We start from the raw sequence: 23196 nt of genomic DNA on the forward strand, positions 1-23196 counted from the left end.
CACATTCCAGCACATAAAATAAAATATTTTTTGTGTTTACACTCAGTCTTTCAAATAGATGCAAGTAAAACACAGCAGAAAATAAAGTCAAAGACTAGCGGTCCTGTTGCTCTGTTTTCACCTGTAAAGCAGGAGTGAGGCAGGCGGAGGTTTACCCTGGTGCAGGTGTGCCGCAGCGGTCAGTGGAAGAATCCGCGAGTTTCTCTGTGAGTTTCCCATCACGTCGTAGCTACTCGGTGCTTGCTCGGAAGTTTAGGGGTTTTTTCGCTGTAAAACTTCAGACACTAATGTTTTTGTCACTTTTTATGGAATCAAACTCAAAGTAAGGTCAGTACTTCCACGCTTTAAACGCTGCACGCTCATACTCTCTCCCGCACTCGATATATGATCCATTGTTGATCTGCACACAGCTGTTGTCACGAACGTCGCACTCGCTTACGTCACTGTCATGAGACGTTCTCGCAAAAAAATCCCGGTTTTAGTAACGCAGTAACGCAGCGTTCCTACGGGAAAGTAACGGTAATCTAATTACCGTTTTTGCAATAGTAATCCCTTACTTTACTCGTTACTTGAAAAAAGTAATCAGATTACAGTAACTGCCCATCTCTGCTCGTTTATGATTTAGGTTAAGTCTCTGCTGCGTGTGCTCACATGTTTAAATGACTGTGATCTGATAGAAAAGGGACCTTTTCCCTTTCTGTTACAAACAATCCACCACCTGCTGGTTGCTCCATGTTTTCCCGTGACAGCAGTTTATAGGTTATGGAGAAGTTTCCTCGCCGTTAATCTGCGATTGCTCACGGTCTGGGATTGGGCCTTGACCTTCAGGTGCTGCGAGTTAATCCCGTTAGCCCCGCGGGCATCCGCTGTGAAGATCTCAGCAGACCTGCGCCGGCTGTGCCACACTCTAGATCCGTGTACCACCGGCATGCAGAACCACCTGTAGGCACGCAGGTAAGGAACGCAGCTCTGTTATCACGTACACAGTGAAATGTGGAACTTTGTGGGTTAGGTAGGTGGTGCTTTAAAACCTGATGGAGCAGACAACCGGTGAAGTTATTGTGGTTTCATTTCCTGTGCTGAGTGAGCGTGTGCACTATCTGACCCTCCTTAAAGATTTTTTGAAGCCGGGACTTTAATTTGAACTTTAAAAAATAAAAATCTAAATACAATCAAAGTTAAATTATGATCTTGAACTATTTTCTTTCTTTTTTTTATAAGTGAAGGGACCGTTTATAATAAGGATATGAGTTGATCCTAGGCAGTGAGGATGACAGTTAGTAGATTACTTGGGGCCAGAGTTGCACTATTTAATGCCACAAATTTGAGAAGAGGCGCCTCTGATCTCTGCTGATGGGGAACGACAGCAGCTCACACAGTTTTTCAAAGAAGTCTTCTCCGTGGATCATCCACGAGAGGATTCTTCCTTGAAACGATTCCCACTGCTGAAAACACGCGACAGCTCCGAGCGCTGTGATTGTGCTGTATTATGTGTCTAGAGCCAACCTATAGATGCAGCTGAATGACTCTTTAAGACCGGCCCTCGTTAGCTCACCATCACTGATAGCTGCCCCTCAGCCAGGCACGAGTGATGCTGACAAAGAAAAGTTAAAACGCATGTTTTAAAAGAACAATCTTGTGATTGACATTTAGAAATAATCCCAGCGTTTGTCTCGTGTCCTGGATGGTGAGATCACGGTGCAGGACATCCTCCGGTTTTACTGACGTCTCCCTCCTGCTGATGAGGATTATCTCAGTGGGCTGATGAACTGTCACCGAGGACAACATGGATAACTCCTGCATATATGTGTGAGATCAGTCAGCACAGTGGCTCTCCTGGAGGCTCTGAAACACTCCATCTTCAGTCGTGCGCACAGGCCGCTTCAAATGTTCTCGTTCCCACATTCGGGACGTGTTTCTTCCTTTCTGAGCGATCGACCCCCCGTGGAGCCTCTCGCTAAAGCAGCTTACGGTTTGCTGCTGCTGGAACAAAGTCCTGCCTTCTAACGTCCTCTAACTCTTGACTTCTGTGTGGGCTTTGCATGGCATGCACGATCCTGATTTCTGGGTATCTCTCCTGTGAGCTGACAGTGTGTGAGCAACAATGAAGCAGCTGAACGTCTCTTTCAGGCAGCTGAAGAGGCTGCTTTAACGAAGCCACCAGTAAAGAGTTACTGATTTATTATCATTATCATCAGGACCATCAGCCATGTGTGATGAGGGGCTCTTTAAGAGGCTGACTGTGTGTTTCTGTGTTTTACTTCAACAGGATGTTTAACTGGGTGGTGAAAGTGGTTCCCCAGCCTCCTGATGCTGGGACAGACGATGCTGCCAAGACCCCTGATGCTGTACGACAACACACACACACACACACACACACACACGTAGCCTGCACTCATACAGAGTAATTAACAGTCTATGTTTTCTTTCCTTTCAGCCAACCAAAAATAAAGAGGGTGAGGATTATCTGTAACCTTTTATTCCATTTCCACCTTTATCTTTATATGTGCACATGGATCTACAGCAAATGTCTTTAACTTCTCCTGCAGCTGCAGTGAAGACAGCCGCACTGAAAGATGCAGACGAGGTTTCAGAGGAAGGGTAAATGTTTTTGTCCATCAGCATCTTTGTGTCTCGCGGCGTGCACAGTTGCTGACTTCTATCTGTCTGCGTGCGCATCCTTTACAGCCAAGCGCAGACTGGAGTATTGGGCTGGTTGTCTAATGGGTTCGTCAGCGCGCTCCCACAGCCTGCGGGCAGCCCCCGACTCAGCAGAGCCAACTCTGAAGCCAAGGTAAGTCTGCAGATGACTGGAGTGTTTCTGTGAAGTCGTAGTCGTAGGAGATGAACTATAAAACACAGAATCTAAGCTGCTCGTCTCCCTTATGATGTGGAAATGTCCTGAGCGCAGTTTAATAATATTTTATAAGGTACATCATCATTCAAGGGGTTTCTAACAGAGCACCTTTTTTCCAACACCAAATGTTCACACAGTTTGCTGGGGGCTCGTGTCCTAAGGAGCTGCTGTAAATGACGCTAATGAACAGCTTTATTCCAGCGACACTAGCATGCATATACTTACCACTGTGGGTCCTTCTCATGAATAAATCCTCACATGAAGCTGTTTTATCAGCTGAGTTTGTGCAGCTTGTACAGTTATTAGTTCAAATTACTAAAAGAAAGCAGAAGGACCTCGTCAACCATGTGACTGATGAACCGACACGCACGAGATGTGATGTGTCGCAATCATTGCATTTGTTTTGTTGGTGTAAAGATGCACTTTCCTGGACGACTGTTGTGGACAAACTGTTTTATTTAAGGTTCATTTTATTTTCTATTCTTCTCTCTTTGTTTCTATATATTCAGTCCGGAGAAGATGGAGACAGGTACAGTATGACTGAACATGTGCTGAGTTTATAATGAACTCACATGAAATCAAATGAAATCGTGCTTCCCTGTCAGGTCTGGAGTGATCACCTGGGTCACTCAGGGTCTGACCAAAGTGCTGCCTCAGCCTGACGACAAGTACAGGGAGACTGAGAAGGACTCGAAGGACGAGGAGCACACGGAGGTTAGAAAACAAAGCCAGAGAATATTTAACATTTAAAAAGTGTCAGTTTGTCCTATGAGCACATCGTCTCTGTGCAGCATGTTTATCTTTAGGAAACTACAACACCAACACTAAACTTACTGTTTAATGGAGTTCAATGAACAGTTAAATCAGCCAAGTGGGTGACACTTGGAAGCAACGTGATGCTGTCCCACAGGCTTAAAAGACTAATCACGTATAAGGATCAAGGGTATAAAGGAAGTTGGGGGGTATCCTGTTAAACACCTTCACTGCTATCTAAACCAGGGCACCAACATTTATAATTCTTTGTTACACCGATAAACAAAACAACACCAACATCCTGCACCTGCCATCGTCTCTGTGTTACGGGTTCTTTTAATCTCTTTCTCTGCTGCTCCAGGTGTACGACGTAGCCACGATGCCAGGTATGTTCCACAATCATGCAAACACACTGCATGCATGTTTCTAAAATCACCCTTGATGATTATACAGTGAGTTAATAACAAAATGCATGAATTAAATGTTTGTGGGGGGGTTTAAACTCAGATTTCGATCCACTTCCCCACATCCCTGTGGTGGAGATGGTGTCAGACGACGAGGACGCAGAGAGTTTGGCCCCTCACTTTCCTCCCAAGTGAGTGTAAACCACCTCCTGCTCCACGTTCACACATGGCAGCCGTAGCGAGGAATAATCTGCACTGCGTTGTCTGAATTGCACCCCAAACACTTACAGGCGTCCTAATATTAAATACACACTAATGACACAAATCACCGAGTTGAATATTCTGCAGACGTTCAGGAGGCCCCCTTGCACGCTCTGTTTCAGTGTGGTGACCTGGATAAAGCAGATAGTTCCTCAGCCGGTCATACTGCCCCCTGGTGCTGTGCCCGTGGAACCGTCAACCAAGTCCTCCTGCACCTCTCTGGATAAAAGTAAATAAAGCCTGAAAATCCCAGTTTAACAGCCAGGAACTGTGACTTTGAGGATATATTTTTTGTAAAGTGCTTCATGTTGTCTGCTCCACAGTTCTGTCTCCGCCGCCTGAATCGCTCAGTGGAATCTCACTGGATACTGAAAGCAAGGCCTCTGGGTAAGTCTTGAATAACATCCACGTGGATGAAGCGGGACTTGAGAGTGCCCCCTTTTTAGCAAAGCAGCATTTTGGGGGTTGCTCGTGGTAGATATGTTTGCACAGTGTGAGGCACACTCCTGACACTTGGGTTTCTGCTCCACAGTGTGGTGAACTGGTTTGTGTCAGGGCTGGGTCTGAAGATGCCTCAGCCTGTTTCTCCATCCAAGGATGAAGCTAATGTAAGTTATGGGGAACAAACAACAAAACCCTGACACCTGATTTTTCTTCTGTCATCTACTGATTTATGTGTCCCCTGTTTCAGACTGTACCTGAAGTCATTCAGAAAGGTGAGTTTTTCCGTCTGTATTTTCCTGTCAGTACTTTTTGATCCTGAGCGCCACAGTTCACAGTTCAATCAGCTGGATTGCTATTCTGTGTTTTCTAATTCTAGAGAAAAGCGTAGAGTTTGTAGAAAAGAACAGAACAGAGTGAACCCATCTCATCACCAGTAAAAACTCTTTTTTTCATTTTGAACAGCTCCTCTGCATCAGTGTGACATTTGCAGACTCCTGCATGTTGAAGCAGCTTCTTGTTTTTTCCTTATAGTTAATGAAGAGGTGTTTTGGTCGGACGGTCGGAGCCTAACTCAGTCCCTCTTCTCCTTCTGTTTCAGGGGGGAAGGTGCTGCGAGCCCCTTAAACAGCAGGAGGAGACGACTGGGGGATGCTCTGACCCGCACAGATAGACCAATAGGCTCATTGAACTGTCAGCAGACAATAGGGACTATAGGCAGCTGTGAATGAACACACATGAACATAATAATATCTTAAACTCACCTTACTGTACTCTGTGCAGTTTAATATGAATGTATTGTAAACTAAATATAACACAGAAAATGTGTTTTATCCTGTAATACTCACACTTCCTGTTTCATACCGGAGCTTTTAGAAGTCGCCGTTTGCTTGAAATTACTGTAGGCTGTGCACCCAAAATCATTTTAATGCTTTTTTCTCTTAAATGACTGTAACAGTGATGTCCAGTCATGGTTTGGAGATTACATTTGCAGCTCCAAAAACGGGCTGTGACATTACTGTAACGTTCCCTGCGTCAGGGTGCGTCGTATGTTCATGTTGCCATTTCACATCTATAAAAAACAGCAGCAAGAGACACTGTAACAATCCTGATGTACTTACCGTAGATTTACACACCTTTTTATCCTTGATATGATGATTAAATGGCAGCTATGTTCAGTTATTATTGTGTTCGATGAGGACAGATTCTGTTCTGTGTCTTTAAAGGACCTGAGTATTTAATTTTAGTCCTGTTTCTTGAGAATATTTTGTGTTTTTTTGCTTAAAGAAAGTTGAGCTCAGTTTGGTTCTTGGTCATGTTGCTGTATATTTAAAACTTAACATCAAGCAGAGCCTGCACGACTCAGTGTAAGACGAGCTGCAGCGTGAGGCTGGTTTGATCTGCGTATGTATCTGCTGTGTAGCCTTGAACTGTGAAATGTGGCCTGGGGGTGTGTTGTGATTTAAGAGAAGCACGCTTGTCATGCAAATGAATGTAGTAATGGAAGCATGAAGTGAGAATAATAAAGGATCAGTGTGTGAACTGATTTTGTGGTGCTTTCATCAATAACACCGATAACTGAGAGGTCTTCGAATCCTAACAACAACAACATTTCCTACCACCAATGAAATCGCAGCTGACGATCCTCGCAGCCCAATAGAATTATAACAGGATTATAGTAGTTAAGATAAAATCCCCCAATTTTACCAACCAAACAGTTCTCATGCTTATCGCCCTCTCACAGCATCAGCCAAACTCAAACCAGACATGGTGCTGGAAGACGTGGAGTCAGACAACGAGGGCCAGCACAAATGTGCAGATGCTCCCAAAGCTCAAGCTCCGTCTGCATCCCTGGTTCCACCATCACCTGCACCCCAGCAGCAACTGGAAGTGACACAACCCTCACAGTCGCTTTCAGTGGAGTCACAGAAATGCAGCGCCGCCCCTCCGGAGCCACAGCCGTCAGAGAGTGCCACAAAAGTATCTCTGGAAGATGCAGAGACCCAGACAGGCCGCTGGACGCCGTTTATTGAAAACATCAAGAAGGAGGCTGAAGGCGTGGCGTTGGCTACCATGGAGGAGCGGTAAGGATGGCGGACAAATGAAGAGAAACAGCTGCGTCCCTTATCAGATACTGAATGTTTAAATCCATCATTGTAGCACCTGGATGCTTTTTTAAAGATATTCTCTGCTGTCATATTTAACACCTTAAGACAATGAAAACAGCCAACAAAGAGAAATGAACCTGATTTAATGTAAGGCACGAGATTTTCTTTATCATCAAATGATATTTAGCTCACAGCACAAGCATTTTGTCCTGTTTTCCTTCAGTCTGCTTCAGGAGAGGATGGAGATGGCCCGGATGGCTGAAGAGGTTGCCAGGCAGACAGCTGAGATGGCCGTTAGACAGATGGCCAGTGAGGGACAGTCCATCAAGCTCTCGCTGGGGAGTCAAGAGCTCCTGGAGGAGCCTGAAGCCGAGTAAGGCGGTGTACCCAGAGCAAAAGTTTGTACATATGCTCAGGTTAGCTTTGGCAGCGAGAGCCTGTTTGTGATTTGACGTGAGGCTCCATGTCCACTCTGACCAGGCTGCCGGTGCCGCTAGAAGAGGAGAGCGAGGTGGAGATCAGCAAAGCCCCAGAGTAAGAATTCAAATGAGAGCTTCCTGGTTGTTAACGTCGTTGTAGGACTTTGTCTGTGTCACTGTGCATATCATAGTAGTCTTGTGCTGTGCATAGCAGATGTGCATAAATGCTGATGTTGTTGCTACTGTTCCCCCGATTGATCCAGCAGCTTGTTGAAAAATGAGTAGCAATGCAACAATATAATATACAGGTTACTTTAAGCTGCAGTCAGGACTTTATTAGGTTATTTGATAGGAAATAAAGGATGTTGTACTAATAAATACACATAGAATAGTGTGTAACTGCATCTTCCAACAACGTCATGCATTTTCATAAACTTTATTACTTTCTATACCTTTGGGCAGTTTAATGTGTGGACATCTGCAGGCCTGTGCTACAATCAGTTTCTAGCAAAGTGAATTTTATGTCCTTTTATTTATCCGCGTAAAAAGTGATCTTGACATTAAAAATGTGGTTTTTAAGGGAGTTTCAGTTTCAGCTTTCTTTGTCATATGCAAGTTAGCACAGGGTCAACTTTGCAATGAAATGTGTCTGACAAGCACAACAACAAATCTCTCAGCAGTATAAAACAGTATAATAGACTATTATACATATAAATATAACATGTTTAAATAAAGACATTCTGAGCACTAAACTAAACTTTACAGAGAGAAATAGAAAGTGACGGGTATTGAGGTGTGTGTGTGTGTGTGTGTGTGTGTGTGTGTGTGTGTGTGTGTGTGTGAGAGCAGCAGTACAAGATGGGCAATAGAAGTAGTAACAAATCTACCATAACAGTTTATTATAACGCAGAATAGAGCGCAGACACAGTAACATGTAGCTCAACTCCTTTGTAAGTCTTGTTGACTAAAGTCTGTTTATCAATACAAGCATTGATATTAGACATAAAGAAATAAATAATCACTCTCTGTCACGACACCAGCACGGTCATTTTGTTATCAGCAGGTCCAAATCCCGCGGGTTCTCGTTATGTGATCTTTGCATCACATCACTGTGTCGTAGCAACCACAGCTTCCCTTGGCAACAGCGGACCCTCTTACCTCCGCGCGCCCGCCTCTTTTCCTCCTCTCAGCTGTTGCCCCGGTAACCCCGCGCACCTGCTGCAGCTGCTTCGCGTCCCTGGATTAAAGATGGACGGACATATCGAAACACAACCTTTTCCTCGTTGTTTTTCTCATATTCCTAAAATCACCTGATGCAGTTTATGCGTCTCAGCAGCCGAATTAACGCGTGTCGATGCTGGTGGACATTTTTCTGTCGGGACTAATAAAGGTAAACACAGCCTATTTAAAAAAAAAAAAAAAGAAAAGAAAGAAAGCGTGTATAAAAACGTGACGGTAAAGCTTACAGAGTTTCTATTTATCATAACTAACGTTTTTCCTATCATGTGGAAACAGTAACTCGTGTACAGAGTGAGCTTTTCTGCTACAGGTGGTCACAAAGTCGGTAAATTTGTGCTCAAAGAGAGAAAACAGAAGCTGAAGTTTCTTCATCCACAACAAATATTTCTGATATCCAGTAAAAAGCGTGACGGCTTAAATGACTGTAACCTGGTTTATGTGTGTCACGTTGGAACCTGCTGAAATATAAAAATGAATAGTAGGAACCAACTCTGTCATAATTGAAGTCTATGAAATGTGATTTTACTGTAATCTCATAACGTTAAAACAAAGGAGAACCTCTCCTAAACTTTACGATTAAATTGACTTCCACAATAAGCAGTTCACACACTCAGTTTACAGCCTATTAGGGTCCAAATCCTAATTTGCAGTATGTGTCCAGCTAACAATAACAGCACTTATTACACTGTAAGAATCTGCCAACACAACCAGCTGTGACTTGGGTCACCATAAGAGGACAGCTGTGTATTCCCTCTCGCTCCTGGGCCGCCCAACAACCCGTTCTCTTGTCCTGTTCTGCAGGAAGAACGAGAGCCCTCCTCAGGAGGAGCAGAAAGTTGAGACTGAGGAGCCCACCGTCAACGAGCCAGGTAGATGCAATTCAAATATATATTAAAAATGTTTTTATCATTAAGAGGAGTTTCTCTCATTCAGCGTGACATATTTAAGTAACGTCAACACTCTTCTGAAAAGTATTTACAAATGCAGGACATTGTGCTGTGTGTATGATCAAAGGAAGAATGAATGACTGATTTCAAACCCTTATTGCATAGGTGTCAAACTCTAATTACATTTGGCCCGCGAAGCCATACCAAATTACTATCAGAGCTGGCCTACTGGTATTATACAGCTAATATATATATTGTTTAGTATTAAGCTTTGCTTGTTCCATATTCAGTTTTTCAGCAAAACTTGTTTGAGTCCATAAGAAAAGATTCATCCTTAAATCTGGAGGAAGATTTTTTTTTTTCAGTAAATATTAACGTTAGCCCGCGACTTTGTTCCAGTTTTGAATTTTGGCACACTGTGTATTTGAGTTTGACACCCCTGCTTATTGGATCTTAGAGCCGCAGGAGGAAGCCTCGACCTCACCGCCTCCGAGCAGTGAGCCAGTGGAGATTTCTGAGCCTAAGCCAGAACAAGCACTAGAAGCAGAAGCAGAAACCAAGAGCCCAGAAGCTCCTCCAGAAGCTGAGCCCATCACTGAGCAGCCGCAGAAAAACGAAGACGTCGGTCAAACTGCTAACGCTGACAAGGCTCCTGAAAAAGTAACGTTTGACATCCCGGGCCGTATCACTGCGTTACTCTTGACTCTGTTATGCTAAACCTAACTGCCCGACTGACTCAGTACAGCTAAAAAGATTTTTTTTTAGTTACTATCAAGAAATCTAATAATAATGTTCATCGGATAACTGATTACTAGTTCCCAACTGTTGTGCGTGTGTTTTTGTAGGAGGACGAAGCTACTGGGGATGACTGCGGTGGTATGTACCGTCTTCTTATTGTCTTTCAGGACAGTCTCAGATTGCTTATTTGACTGTAACGCTAGTTCATCTCTTTGGACTTTAAATAGCAGATTCATTCACTGCTTGAGTGTGACTGCAGAGTTCATCTGGAGACCAGAAGTCTGATATTGTCATTCTTGACTGGCTTCATTGCTGTCTGATTGCCAACAGTGCCCTTCTCCTACTGTATCTGCCTGTCGCCCTCTCTCCTCTGTAGCTCCAGTCAGCTGCGATGCATTTAAGAGCTGCCTGATGCGCATTCCCTTCACCTCCGAGTGCCTCGACAACATCAACGCATTCTTCAAAGAGAACGGCATCACTCCGCCCCAAATACCTTCGGTGCCTAAACTACCCACCCGGCTCTCTGACTTTACTAAGTACTTACCCACCCTACCCCCAGAGATACGCCAAGAGCTCTCCCAGATCAGACTCACACAAGTTCCCCGAAATATTGCCCAGACTTTCACCGAGCTTTTGCCCCAAAGCTCGGAAGTCTCAGTGGGCCCTAGTCTGTCCGGTATTTCCCAAAGCCTCTCGAACGTCCCGCAGAAGCTCTCCCGGTTTCCGAGCTTGGCGCAGCAGTATTTCACGAACATTCGGAACCACCTCAACAGCCTTATGCCTCAAGATGCCTAAGAAACAACAACAACAGCAAAAACAGAAACAAGACAACAGTCAGCAAGATGTAGAACTGAGCCGGCTCGCGCGACACTCCCCTCTCCCTCCTCCTCATCATCCACAGCTGCAATCCCGATCCCCTTCTCCCTCCTCCCCTAACGGCAGCATCCTCGAGTTGCCCAACGTGCCATCCTATCCACGCCTGCCACCCATCGTCAGCTCCCCTTCCAAGCAACCCAGACCCCTATCACATCAGCTGTCTGGTCTATCTAACCCAGCATTCTTCATCGAAGATGACTCAGACATCTCAGCAATAAGACCTGCAGGTGAATCCACATCAGTGTAGCGTTCACTGTCCTCTCACTCCCTGTACATCCTGAACTCAGTCATACTGCATGCGAGTAAACCGCTGTCTCGACATATGTGACAGACTCTAAAATCAACCTGGCAGGTATCTGACACTAAATCAAATACGAACCATCAGTAAAGGATGCTTGAGTTCAGATGTTTAGCTCGAGAGTCTGTGCAGGGTAAAAAAGTAGCTCTTTGTGTTGTTAAAGTAGATTTTTGTGTCTTTTTGTGTTGCTTTGTCGTTCCTCGAATAAGCTCACCTCTGACCCCGAGTTTGCGAGGGCTCAGAACATAGACGGGTAGGGTAAAGAGCCGCACGGAGTTAAGGTCTTCCAAAGGATTGAAATATACTGATGCCATCTATTTTCTTCATCACTTTGATGAAGGCTGTCAAATGACTGTTGACAGAAGTGTGCCAGTGAATCATGAGCCAGATTAACCAGATTGTTTGGCTTGCAAGATTAGTAAACTAGTCCTTCACTATCAGGGCGTCTACACATGGCCTAGTTCACGCGTGAATCCTCTTCATTAGCCCGCTGTAGGTCGCGACCTTTCTCCCAGCCTGCCCTGCTCCTGCTTATACTCGTGACCTGCTTTGTCTTTTGCTTTACTTGTTTTGTCTTTTGCAGTACTTTCAGTAGTACGTGACGTTCACGTTGCAGCATCAGTTTTGCCTGTTTGCAGTGATGCGGTTGGCCTTGACTAAATGAAAATAAATGTCTGTTTCTCCAGAGAGCTCCAACATCAGCCTTCGCCCAGCTGTTAATGTAGAGGATGTTGACTCTGATCATGAGAGGGCAGGAGGAGCAAAAGGAGGAGGAGGAGGGGAAGAACAAACCCCCCAAATCCTCACCCCACAGGACCCAAAGCTTACAACCCTCACTGTTCCTGTGACCCCTTCAGGTCGTCAAAGGTGAGCTAACAGGGGATTTATACTTCTGTGTTAAATCTATCCCATAGGTGCAAAGCCTACGGATGTAACTGCACGTCGCGTTGACGCAGTGAGCAGCTGGAGGGAGATGTTTCCTTACAGCTATTTCAATTGTTTCAGCAAAGCCGAAAAGCTTGAGGGACAATTTAATTTACCTAAAAAACTCTGAAACATTACACGGCCACAACAACGAGTGACGAGCTGGGAAACTAACGTGGCAACATTTTCCATTTTTCCATTATGGATGGCTCCGCATGTGAAACACTGTGACCTCATAAACACCACCATCCACTGACATGGTTTACACGATTAACACTGCTCTACAAATTCACAGCAGAAGACTGAATCAGCAGTAAAACTGCATAAACATCCATATTTTTAATATGATCACTAACTAAAATAATTATGCTCTTAACTGACTTGCTTCTATAAAACTCGCTGTAAGATTTAATTAAACACTAAATATTTAACGATACGTTGTTAGATGTTATTTTTGTAAGATACACTAAACGATGAAGATAAGAAGCTGTCCTGCTGTCTTTCCCGTGTTGGGAAATCGTGGATGCCGCGTCCTCCTAAAGAGGAGAGCAGCTGTGCAGCTTGTAATCAGTGCACAGTCTGTACCTCTGATGGTACGGGGGCAGATTAGTGCCCATAGCACGTCTGTGAGGGCACCGTTAATGCTGAACAATATCAATATTGTTGTTTTCTCTGTCTGTAAATGCAGCTTTGGTTGTATGTTATCAACAGACTAGTGTGTGTTACATTTAACATTTTGCACTCACGTTTTGATCTCAGTTCATCTCAACTAAATATTTTTAACCCTTTTCTCTCTCCTTACGCTTTGCATCTACAGTAAAGGAGATAAAGAGTAAGGATCCTGTTTGAATTGTCTCCTGGGGCATTTGTGCACGCTCTTCCAACAGTGACCACTTCCACCATGACACTATAGATGTATTTGTGTAGCATATATGCAATCCTGCCATTATATCTCATAACACAGAAATAAGAAGTAGACTCACTGGGATACATACGGAGCCCCGCAGGGGACATGGGAGAAAAAAAAATTAAGACGGACTTTTGCGAGATCTCGCAAAACAAACTCGGGATCTCGCAAAAGTTTTAGCCGCATTCTTCGGACGCCGGCTCGAAGCCGACCGGGAGGCCGAGGCACGATGTGCCGGGAAAGCGGTGTTCCTCCCGGCTGTAGTAGGTCTCGAAGCTAACGGGAGGTCGAAGGCCGAAGAATGCGGCTAAAACTTTTGTGAGATCTCGCAAAACTTTTGCGAGATCCCGAGTTTGTTTTGCGAGATCTCGCAAAAGTCCGTCTTAATTTTTTTTTCTCCCATGTCCCCTGCGGGGCTCCGTAGATACATGATCTGGGTGCGAGCATCTCTTTGTCATGTGAAGCATTTTCATCCAAATATTTGTAGCAGCCAAAATAGAAATGCAGTTGTACAACGTTTCATCATAAAAGGCGTTTGCTGTCAGAATTGTCACATATGTCTTTCATTGTTACATTTTCCATTTTGGAGTGAAATGCTTCACACTTCCTACAGTCTGTTATGCTTTCTGTGATTCACCCTACTGCCCCCTACTGTCCATCTTATTGCTCTGCAGTCTTTCCAGAGTCTCTGCTGCTGCTTTTGTCTGTATTTTAGTGTCCTGCAGAACAATGTGCGTGCACTCAGAAACATATCCTATCCTTTCTGCACGTAAAAACTCTGAAAGCTGCCAAAAAAATCACGCACACGAGGAAACCGGCACGTACAGTTTATGCAGAACACAGAAAACAGTTTGTTTTATGAGTCGTTTGGAAAGAGTGCTTCCTGTTTTGTGTTGCTGTGTCTTGTGATGTTCTGTTATAAATTGTGATGGTACTGTTTCTACTTTTGCACGGCTTTGTGCTTTTGGTTGTTTTCATAACGTAGCAAAAGTCAATAAACAAATGCATCACAATCCTGCGCTTGCTTCATCACTGTGTCACCTGCCGGTCACATTACTGTGAGTGATTTAGACTTCCTTATCTGTGTCCTGGATTAACTCCGTGTTTTTCCCTGCTTGAAACTCCGTTCTTCTGTTTGACAGTAGTGGAAGGAATCGCAGGAGCGTCTGGACAAAGATGTAAGATATCCGATCCTTACTGGTGTCCTGCTGCTTTTTCTTCCACTTTCTAGTATTTTATCCGTGCACTTTCCCATCTGAGTCCTTGCTCACTTATTTATTCAGTCATCATTTCTATTTTCACAGTCATTAACATGGATAGCTGCATGTAGCTTTTCCATAATCTGCAGTGATGTTAGGTTTTACTGTGTGAAATAAAGAGAATAATGTGACTAAGGCAGCACAGTCTCAAAGTTCAAAGTTGCCCGTCTGCCTGACTTTGACAGCAGGAGGCTTCATTCTGAAAGCGAGGATGACGATGAAGAGGCAAACATCCCCGTCAGAGCCTGGCCCAGCCAGTCCAGCCTGCACAGCACAGACGACGTGTGAGCGTGCACACACCAAGATAAATAAGTGACATTTACAATAAGAAAAATCGGCATCACCTAAATAAATTTATGTCTCTGTGTCCAAGTCTGAAAGAACGTCCAGCATCTTCTGCCAGTCAGACCAGCACGGTGGTCAACGAGAGACTTCAGGAGCTCGTCAGGATGTTTAAGGAGAGAACGGAGAAGGCCAAGGAGAAACTCATCGACCCAGACAGCTCGGATGAAGACAGCATTATCACCTGTGAGTCTCGCACACAAACTGAACTGACACGTTTGAGAAACAAAAGAAGTCAAAAAGATTTGCCGGTACATTTCAGTGTATGTGGATAGTAGCATGTGTGTGTGGATGTTACGGTGCACTTCACTTCCAGGTACGAAGAGTCTCGAGCCTTGCACAGCCATGAAAGCTGCCACTCAAACACAAGACTGATAAAATTACATAAAACTGCCCAGTGACTGTCACACACAGGTGAGCAGCTTCTGCCACCCACTCCTCAGCCATGAGAGTGGGTTTTACCCACAGTGTCCCTCATTCATCCCTCAGTGAATGCCTCAGTTTCACTATGTAGTTAAGCCCTTCCCAAAGTAGCTTCCTGTAGGTCACAGTCTTAAAGACAAACAGATAAATCAGTGCTTTGTTTTTAGCGAGGAGGTTTGTTTTATAGAGAAATGTCAGTGTATAAAGATTTGTGACCCCAGGAAGCTGCTAAAATGCTGCAGCCAATGGGATCCTAATAAAACCAAACTAAGGTCTGTGTGCACACGGGTGCCACAAACACCTCTGACAACAGGCTGATCACATTTTTCTCTTTTGTTGTCACGACAGCTTCTAGTTACATTTAGCATCTGTTATTATAGCACCCAGTGAGAAGCTGGTCAGTGGGACAAAAAACTAACACTTTTAACTGTCCTAAAGTCCAACATGTCATCTGTGGCACCCTGTAAACAGCTGTAGTGTCCTGTGGTCTACTTACAGATGGATAAACCTTTAACACTTTATTTGTTTCAGTAACCGATTTTTATATAAATGTCTACCAAATGCTAAGAAGGTAATAAAGCTTTGCTGAATCTTATCTTTAAGGCACTGTTTTCTTTCTTTTTGGCCCTTCCTTCCTCCAGCTCCTCCTCAGCCTCCAGCTCCTCAGCCGCCAGATGAGAACGAGACGCAAGCAGGTCCGTCAGGAGGAGGAGGAGTAGAGAGCGGAACGGAGGAGGAGCAGCCTGGCCGTTGCTGCAAGGTGAAAACACCTCGGTGGATACGAGCCTGTGTGCGATTCCGCTTCCCCGCCAGCATCGACCCTTTCACCAGTGAGAACCCAGCGAATGCGTCACCCTCTACCGCCTTCAGTGTTGTGCTGAACAGTTACTGGAATCATACCTCACACACACACAGGCTAAGCCACACAAATCGGACCAGATATTTCTGAGAAACAACCCCACACGCATTTATCAAGTGCTTTGATTCTTATCTTTAAAGGAAAAGAACACGAGAAACATGATGACATCATGTGAGGTTTGGGAAAAGGTCAAACGACTGCATTATCCTGTTTTTACAGAAACCCGTGTTCCAACCATTTACTTTTCTTTGTGAGACTTTATCTTTTCTTATTCTTTTGCATGTTTTCTTTAATAGCACTTGGATCTTGCATGGTGGTAGCTGATGCTTTCTTAGTTACCGATCCAGCCTCTCCTGGTCTACACTCTGCACCTCTGTGAACTGTCCACTCACTTAATTCCCTGATTTCTTCCTCTTGTCAGACCTGATGTACGTGCTGTGGATGTTTTTGGTGTCTCTGGCCTGGAACTGGAACGTGTGGTTCATCCCGGTGCGCTGGGCCTTCCCCTACCAAACCCCAGACAACATTTACTACTGGCTGTTAACCGACTACCTGTGTGACCTCATTTACATCCTGGACATCGCTGTTTTTCAGCCGCGCCTGCAGTTTGTGCGTGGAGGGGACATAGTGGTGAGTGGGTCAAAGGACTAATGTGGACACTTGTTGTAGTTTAAGAGTATAATTGTGCACATTTTGCTTTTGTTACAGTGTGACCAAAAGGAGATGAGAAAGAATTACATGAAAACCAAACGTTTTAAGGTAAAACATTAAGAAAGTGAGGTACATGTCAAAGGTTGTGTTTTCTTTGCATTTAAAGGGTAGAATCGGTCATTAAAGTGAGATCCTGTCGTCTCATTTTCAGTATGATGTGGCCAGCCTCGTTCCCCTTGAGCTCTTCTATTTTAAAACTGGCATCAACCCTCTGCTCCGCGTACCACGGCTGCTGAAGGTGAAACCCTGACACCACACACCGAACGCTTCCTCCAACAATCTCACTGCTCGCTCATTTCCTGGGCTCTACATCACCTTTAGTTTTAGGAATCAGTCATTTACAGTTTCGTCACAGTTTCAAATACTAAGCTCTACAAATATTTTCCTTCCATATCTGCAGATCAAGTCCTTCTTTGAGTTCAATGATCGTCTGGAGGCCATCTTGACCAAAGCCTATATCTACAGGTCAGCGTCACACTGCATTGGTCGTGTCCTGATATGTTAGCACTCGAGTGGCAGGAAAAAATTGTGACTGTATTGTCCTCATTTCCTTTTTGAAATAAAGTTTTAAGAGACATACAAAGCTACCGAGTCACAGGTGAACCAATCTGCTGTTAGATATGCATTTCATGTATTTTCCTGTGTTTTCCGTCTCTTAGGGTGATTCGTACCACCACCTATCTTCTTTACTGTCTGCACTTTAATGCCTGTCTCTACTACTGGATCTCTGACTTCATAGGACTGGGACTGACTCAGTGGGTGTACAATGGCGAGGGTAACAGGTTGGTGGGCTGTTTTTAGTAGCGGCCATGTGTCTTTTAACCAAATGACTGCTTTGAAGATAAGAACAGAGTGTTTCTCTTCTCAGTTACATTCGCTGTTACTACTTCGCAGTGAAGACCCTGATTACCATTGGGGGTCTGCCAGATCCCACCACCCTGTCTGAGATCATCTTCCAACTCATCAACTACTTTATCGGAGTCTTTGCTTTCTCAATCATGATTGGACAGGTAGGCGCACACGTGCGCCTCATGTACAGTGCCATGAAAAAGTCTTTGCCCACCTTCCTGATTTCTTTTTTTAAATATTTTTCTCACACTTAAATGTTTCAGGTCATCAAACAGATTTTATTTTACACAACGATAACCTGAGTATAAAATACAGTTTTTAAATGATGAAAACAAAGCCATCCACGTCTACCTGCACCTGTGTGAAAAAGTATTTGACCCGTTGGTTAAATGATGAATTAACTGCGACTAATCACGTTTTTTGGACAGTTGAGTTCAGTTTCACTAACCGCACCCAGGCCGACACCGGAACGTGTCTGACAAAGTGAAGTCCGCTAACAGAAAGCAGCTCATCACTGCACGATGTAAACGAACATGAAGAAAGTCATCGGCACCTGTCAGTCTGGAAAGAGTTGCAGCGCATTTCTAAGGCTTTGGGACTCCAGCGTTAAAGAGCCTGGAAACTATGGTGTGTTACGGCCCTGGCCATATTTTGGATCACGTTGGCTGGATTTTGTTCTGTGTGTCCTGTGCCTTTAAGAGTCTCTGCAGGTCCTTCCTGATTGGAGAGCTGGCAGCTGCTGATTGGTTCCATTATCAAGTGGGTGTTTTAAAAACCCTCTCCAGCAGTTGTTCCCCCTGACAGCAGCAGAGCCGTCCTCCGCCTCCAAACCTTTATCTGTGATAAACTTCCGTGTGTGACTTCAGAGAATTGCTAAGTTTTGTATACAGTGTGTAGATGCTTTCACTTATAAAGAGGCTCTGAAGCAGGAGGCGTGGACTGCCTTCCTTCTCTTGTTTATTCAGTTAGGGAGTTAGCAGTAGCGCTTGTCTTGTGTTTGCTAGCACCTCCGTTTTTGGAATAGCTTGTTCTGTTTGTTATTTTGGCATTTGTTCACCCCGGAGTTAAAGCTTTCGGTTTTTGGTAACAATAAAACCACCTTAACCTGTAAATTGGCTTCTGGATATGGCTTTGGTATGGAAGCCCGTTTCCGCCACTAAATAAAAACAAAAAAGCTAGTATCCATAACTCGAAATTTCGAGTTATTTTCTCGAAATTTCGACTTATTAACTCGAAATTTCGAGAAAAGTAACTCGAAATTTCGAGAAAATAACTCGGAATTTTGAGTCGTTATTATTGAGCCGTCAATAAATCGAAATTTCGAGTTAATATGTCGAAATTTCGAGAAAATAACTCGAAATTTCGAGAAAATAACTCGGAATTTTGAGTTATGGATCCTTTTTTGTTTTTATTTAGTGGCGGAAACGGGCTTCCATTCTTTGGGGACCGGGCCGGGGTCACTCTCCTTTTAACTCTTATGTTGCGTTCCTGTACTCCTAGACCAGGACGTAACGCGTGAAGCTTCCAAAGGAGTGAAAAAAAGTCTGGATGATTGTCAAGACTTTGGGGAAATATTGTGTGGACGGGTGTAAGACTAACACAGAGCATCATACAAACAGTCCACAGTGGTGGTGGTAGTGTGATGGTCTGGGGCTGCTTTCATGATCTGAAACATTTAAATGTGACAAATATCGAAAAAGAAATCAGAAAGGGGGCAAATGTGTGTAACATTAAAAGCTTGTGATTGTTTCGGGACACTAATAATCCTCATTTTGCTCATTTGTCTGTCAGATGCGCGATGTTGTCGGTGCAGCTACAGCAAGTCAAACGTACTACCGCAGCTGCATGGACAGCACTATTAAATACATGTCCTCCTACCGCATCCCGAGAGACGTCCAGAACCGGGTCAAAACCTGGTATAACTATACCTGGCAATCACAAGGCATGCTGGGTGAGGAGGACGTGATATATTTGCATTCATCTTACGCATCCAATGTTTCAGTCACACCTGACCCTTTGCTTCTTCCTTTACCGTCCAGACGAGCAGGAGCTGCTGAATCAGCTGCCAGATAAAATGCGTCTGGACATAGCGATAGATGTCAGCTACTCCATTGTGAGCAAAGTCCCTCTTTTTCAGGTAGGAATTAGAAATACAAAATGTAGAACATACTGGTAGGCTTCACTTAATCTCACTTTTTAAAATACTTTTATGCATCTGGAGAAGTGACGCCGAGGTTGTTTTATTTCGGCTCTCCCTCCTGACAGGGTTGTGACAGACAGATGATTTTCGACATGCTAAAAAGCCTGCGCTCTGTCGTCTATCTCCCGGGGGATTATGTCTGCAAAAAGGTACATGTGCTTATTTCTCCATGTTCTGGTGTATGAATAATGTCAGATATTTTCAGTTTGATGTTTTTTGCTTGATCTCTGTCTAATCACCTGGCTCGGGTATTTCACTTGTCTAAGGGCGAGGTGGGTCGGGAGATGTATATCATAAAGGCTGGAGAGGTGCAGGTGGTTGGAGGCCCAGATGGCAAGACTGTATTTGTCACTCTTAGAGCAGGATCAGTCTTTGGAGAAATCAGGTAAAGACGTGGCGCACAATTAAGAGTAAAGGTAAAAAAAAATGTTTTCAAACAGAGTTACAGTGTTTTCACACATGCAAACAAGCACAGAGCCAAAAAACAGTGTGGTGGTCACACTCCAAGGTCCCAGAACCATTTTTATACATCAAATCAAACGGTTACACTTTTAGAGAAATTCCTCTTTCCTGAAATGTAAAAATGCAACTTTCTTTTAAATAATGCTGTTTTTAACCACAGTGCTCTTTGTTTGGTAGCTTGCTTGCAGTCGGCGGTGGTAACAGGCGCACAGCCAATGTGATTGCTCATGGCTTTGCCAATCTATTCATCCTGGACAAAAAAGACCTGAATGAGATCCTGGTCCACTATCCAGAGTCCAAGAAACTGCTGCGCAAGAAAGCCAGGTTGAATATGAATAGAAATAATATTTTCCTGTACTTGTCCTGTATCTGTACTCTGTGATTTCCCCTCACTGCCAGCTCATCAAACGCTTCGGTGCTGTCGGCCACCCATCATCAGTTCAAGTAGCTATCAATCCAATCCAAAAGCACTTTAAAATACCCAGCACAGGACCAAAGTGCTGTACAGAAAATCAGTTAAAAACAAAAGAATAACAGAAAACAGCAAAAATTAATAAATATATAAAACACATAATACATAAAAATTAAAACAGCCCTATATTAAAAGAAAACAAGCAAGAAAACAACATCTTAGCTCAGAGAGATAAGATGGGGCAAGGCCATGGAGAGCTTTACAAGAATTTTATTACAGTAATCCAGCTGACCGCTAACAAAGGCGTGGATCACTGTCTCAAAGTGCTGCCGTGAAAGAACTGGCTTTATGTTAGCCAGCTGCCTGAGCTGAAAGAAGCTAGATTTTACCACTGCCTTAATCTGACTGTCAAACCTCAGATCACAGTCCACTTTGACCCCCAGGTTTGTGACAGCTGGTTTAACATACTGGGCTGTGTGGAATCTGCCTTTTTTCTTTAGAGGGACATAGATCTGACAGTCATCAGCATACAAGTGGAAAGCAATGCCGTGCTTTCTCAGTACAGAACCAAGAGGAAGCAGATATAAAGAAAAGAGGAGGAGGCCTAGAACTGAGCCCTGTGGGACACCAGACAAGAGGGGAGCAAAGGACGACACAGAAAGTTCGCCACTCCAGTGCTGTGCCCCTAATGCCCACCCAGTGCTCCAAAGGAGAGAGTAAAAGGATCCACTGTATCAAACGCTGCTGTCAAATCTAAAAGTACTAGAACAGCACAGTCCCCAGCATCAGTAGCTAAAAATATGTCATTGAAAACCTTTAAAAGGGCTGATTCAGTGTTATGAAAGGGTTTAAAACCAGATTGGAAAACCTCTAAAACATTTTGCTTTCCCAGGAAGGTGTGACTATGCAGGGCAGCTCGAGTTCCCCCTTTTTTCTGCTTACAGTTGTCGTTAGCCGGATTATCCTTGTCTCAAACACAGGAAGATGCTTAACAAAGGAAAGAAACCTGAACCTAAAGAAGAGGCTAAGGAACCCCCTCTGGTACCAGCAGCTCCTGTCAGGGCAGAGACGCCCAAACTGTTGAAAGCAGCTCTTGAGATGACGGAGAGATCGTCGGGACTTAAAGGCGCTTTGGCAAAAGTCAAAGAGAAGACGAACAAGTCCAGCATCTCCTTACAGGTAAACATGATCAAACCCTGAGCTAACCCAGCAAATCATCTACTTTGAATAGAAGATTTATTTACTCTCCTCTTCCCTTCTCAGCCGTCCATCTCCTCCCCCCTCCCACCTCCATCCCCCGCCTCCAGCTTGGAACCTGACAGGGAAGTGGACACGCCGTCGCCCATGTCTGCCGGCTCTCCGACATTTCGCTCTGCTTCCCGGTGTCGGTACTCTGCGATGCCTCAGTCACCCTCTGAGTGCCACAGCGACACAGTCACGAAGGAGCCAATCAGTGATGATGAAGGAAACGGGAAGAGGAAAGAAAAGAAGTCGTGATTACTTTCTATTTATTTAAATGTTTTTTCAATTGTATAGCGCCAAATCCCAATAGCTGCTGCCTCAAGGCGCTTTAGACTTTAGGGGAAAGACTCGATGATATTAGAGAGAAAACCTCAGTAATCAGATTTCCCCCCCTATGAGCAAGAACTTGGTGACAGTGGGAAGGAAAAACTCCCCTTTAACAGGAAGAAACTCAGGGAGGGTCTCAATAATAGTTTGAATGATCGTTAAATAATTATATCTATAATTATAGCCTAATGCATTTAACACATTGTACTAGTTAAGTTTTATAGCTCATCTAATGTAACAGGAAACTGTCAGTCCCACGATTTCTGACCCATTTTCATCGTCTGCACTGAGTTTACGTGAGTAAATTCATTGTAGCTACGATGAGTAAATTCTGCAGGATTGAACTTGTTGTCTTTCTGTGAAACAGGAAAAGGAGAAAATGTTTTTGCTGTTGTTGTTTGCTGAATGTTTACGGATTCTTTTTGTAAACTTGAAAGTACGATATGCCTTACATGTCTGACTCTGTGTTGTGTTGGTGTAAGTTTTGTTTTGAACAAAGATACTGGGTAAGGTTGTAGCAACATCTCCTAACTTCAGCATATTTTACACATTGATACGTGATACATATGTAATTGTAAAGCAAACAGTTTATTACTATGTACTAAGAACTAGCCTACTGATGGAATTAACCTCACTACGGTCGATCTTTTTATGTTTTCTTTTGTTTTGTACAATAATGTAAATATATCTGTTTTTGTATTTATTTAGCTCTCACAGTTTAATTTTAAGTCACTGTGCTGTTTGTGTTGTCACAAGACTACAATTACTGTAGAAATGCAAAATGCTTCACTTGTGCTGTAAATGCTTAATATAATCGCACAGCAGTACTTTTGTATAGATGTGCTAACTGTAGCCACAAACCAGTGATCCGTACTGCCAGACCATAGAAAGGAATCATCGACAAAGGCCTGTTTTTTCGAGTAAATTTTATTGAAATAAATGAGTTTTCGTCATATTTTAGCATCTGTTCTTGTCTTTGACTTGTCATAAAGGTAAAA

The 23196-nt window shown here is 43.8% G+C and overlaps 1 protein-coding gene across 1 annotated transcript; it reads left to right on the top strand.

The window, feature by feature from the left end:
- Positions 1-719: 719 nt before the first annotated feature.
- LOC146382245 (uncharacterized) lies at positions 720-23153 on the top strand. Its single transcript, XM_084932729.1, has 38 exons — positions 720-954; positions 2270-2348; positions 2438-2456; positions 2550-2601; positions 2689-2794; positions 3367-3386; positions 3463-3571; positions 3972-3996; positions 4118-4205; positions 4398-4504; positions 4599-4662; positions 4808-4883; positions 4967-4991; positions 6461-6800; positions 7048-7197; positions 7305-7358; positions 9284-9351; positions 9827-10029; positions 10215-10245; positions 11968-12148; positions 13023-13037; positions 14255-14290; positions 14557-14655; positions 14745-14899; positions 15778-15966; positions 16417-16625; positions 16704-16754; positions 16858-16944; positions 17107-17171; positions 17366-17488; positions 17575-17716; positions 19347-19506; positions 19595-19692; positions 19821-19904; positions 20022-20140; positions 20395-20541; positions 21610-21808; positions 21893-23153. Exons 2-38 carry the CDS (start codon positions 2271-2273, stop codon positions 22124-22126), a joined length of 4008 nt encoding a protein of 1335 aa, XP_084788855.1. The 5' UTR covers positions 720-954; position 2270; the 3' UTR covers positions 22127-23153.
- The last annotated feature ends 43 nt before the right edge of the window (positions 23154-23196 follow it).

This window comes from Perissodus microlepis, chromosome 7, assembly GCF_051167445.1.
Source record: "Perissodus microlepis isolate ML-2025 ecotype Zambia chromosome 7, ASM5116744v1, whole genome shotgun sequence".
Taxonomy (NCBI): domain Eukaryota; kingdom Metazoa; phylum Chordata; class Actinopteri; order Cichliformes; family Cichlidae; genus Perissodus; species Perissodus microlepis.

What these genes read in the sequence shown, in the direction of transcription:
- LOC146382245 (XM_084932729.1), top strand. Translation starts at nt 2,271, where the DNA reads ATGTTTAACTGGGTGGTGAAAGTGGTTCCCCAGCCTCCTGATGCTGGG. An exon ending in CGACGTAGCCACGATGCCAG is followed by an intron (nt 3,997 to 4,117) that starts GTATGTTCCACA and finishes GTTTAAACTCAG; the next exon opens with ATTTCGATCCACTTCCCCAC. An exon ending in TTGGCTACCATGGAGGAGCG is followed by an intron (nt 6,801 to 7,047) that starts GTAAGGATGGCG and finishes GTTTTCCTTCAG; the next exon opens with TCTGCTTCAGGAGAGGATGG.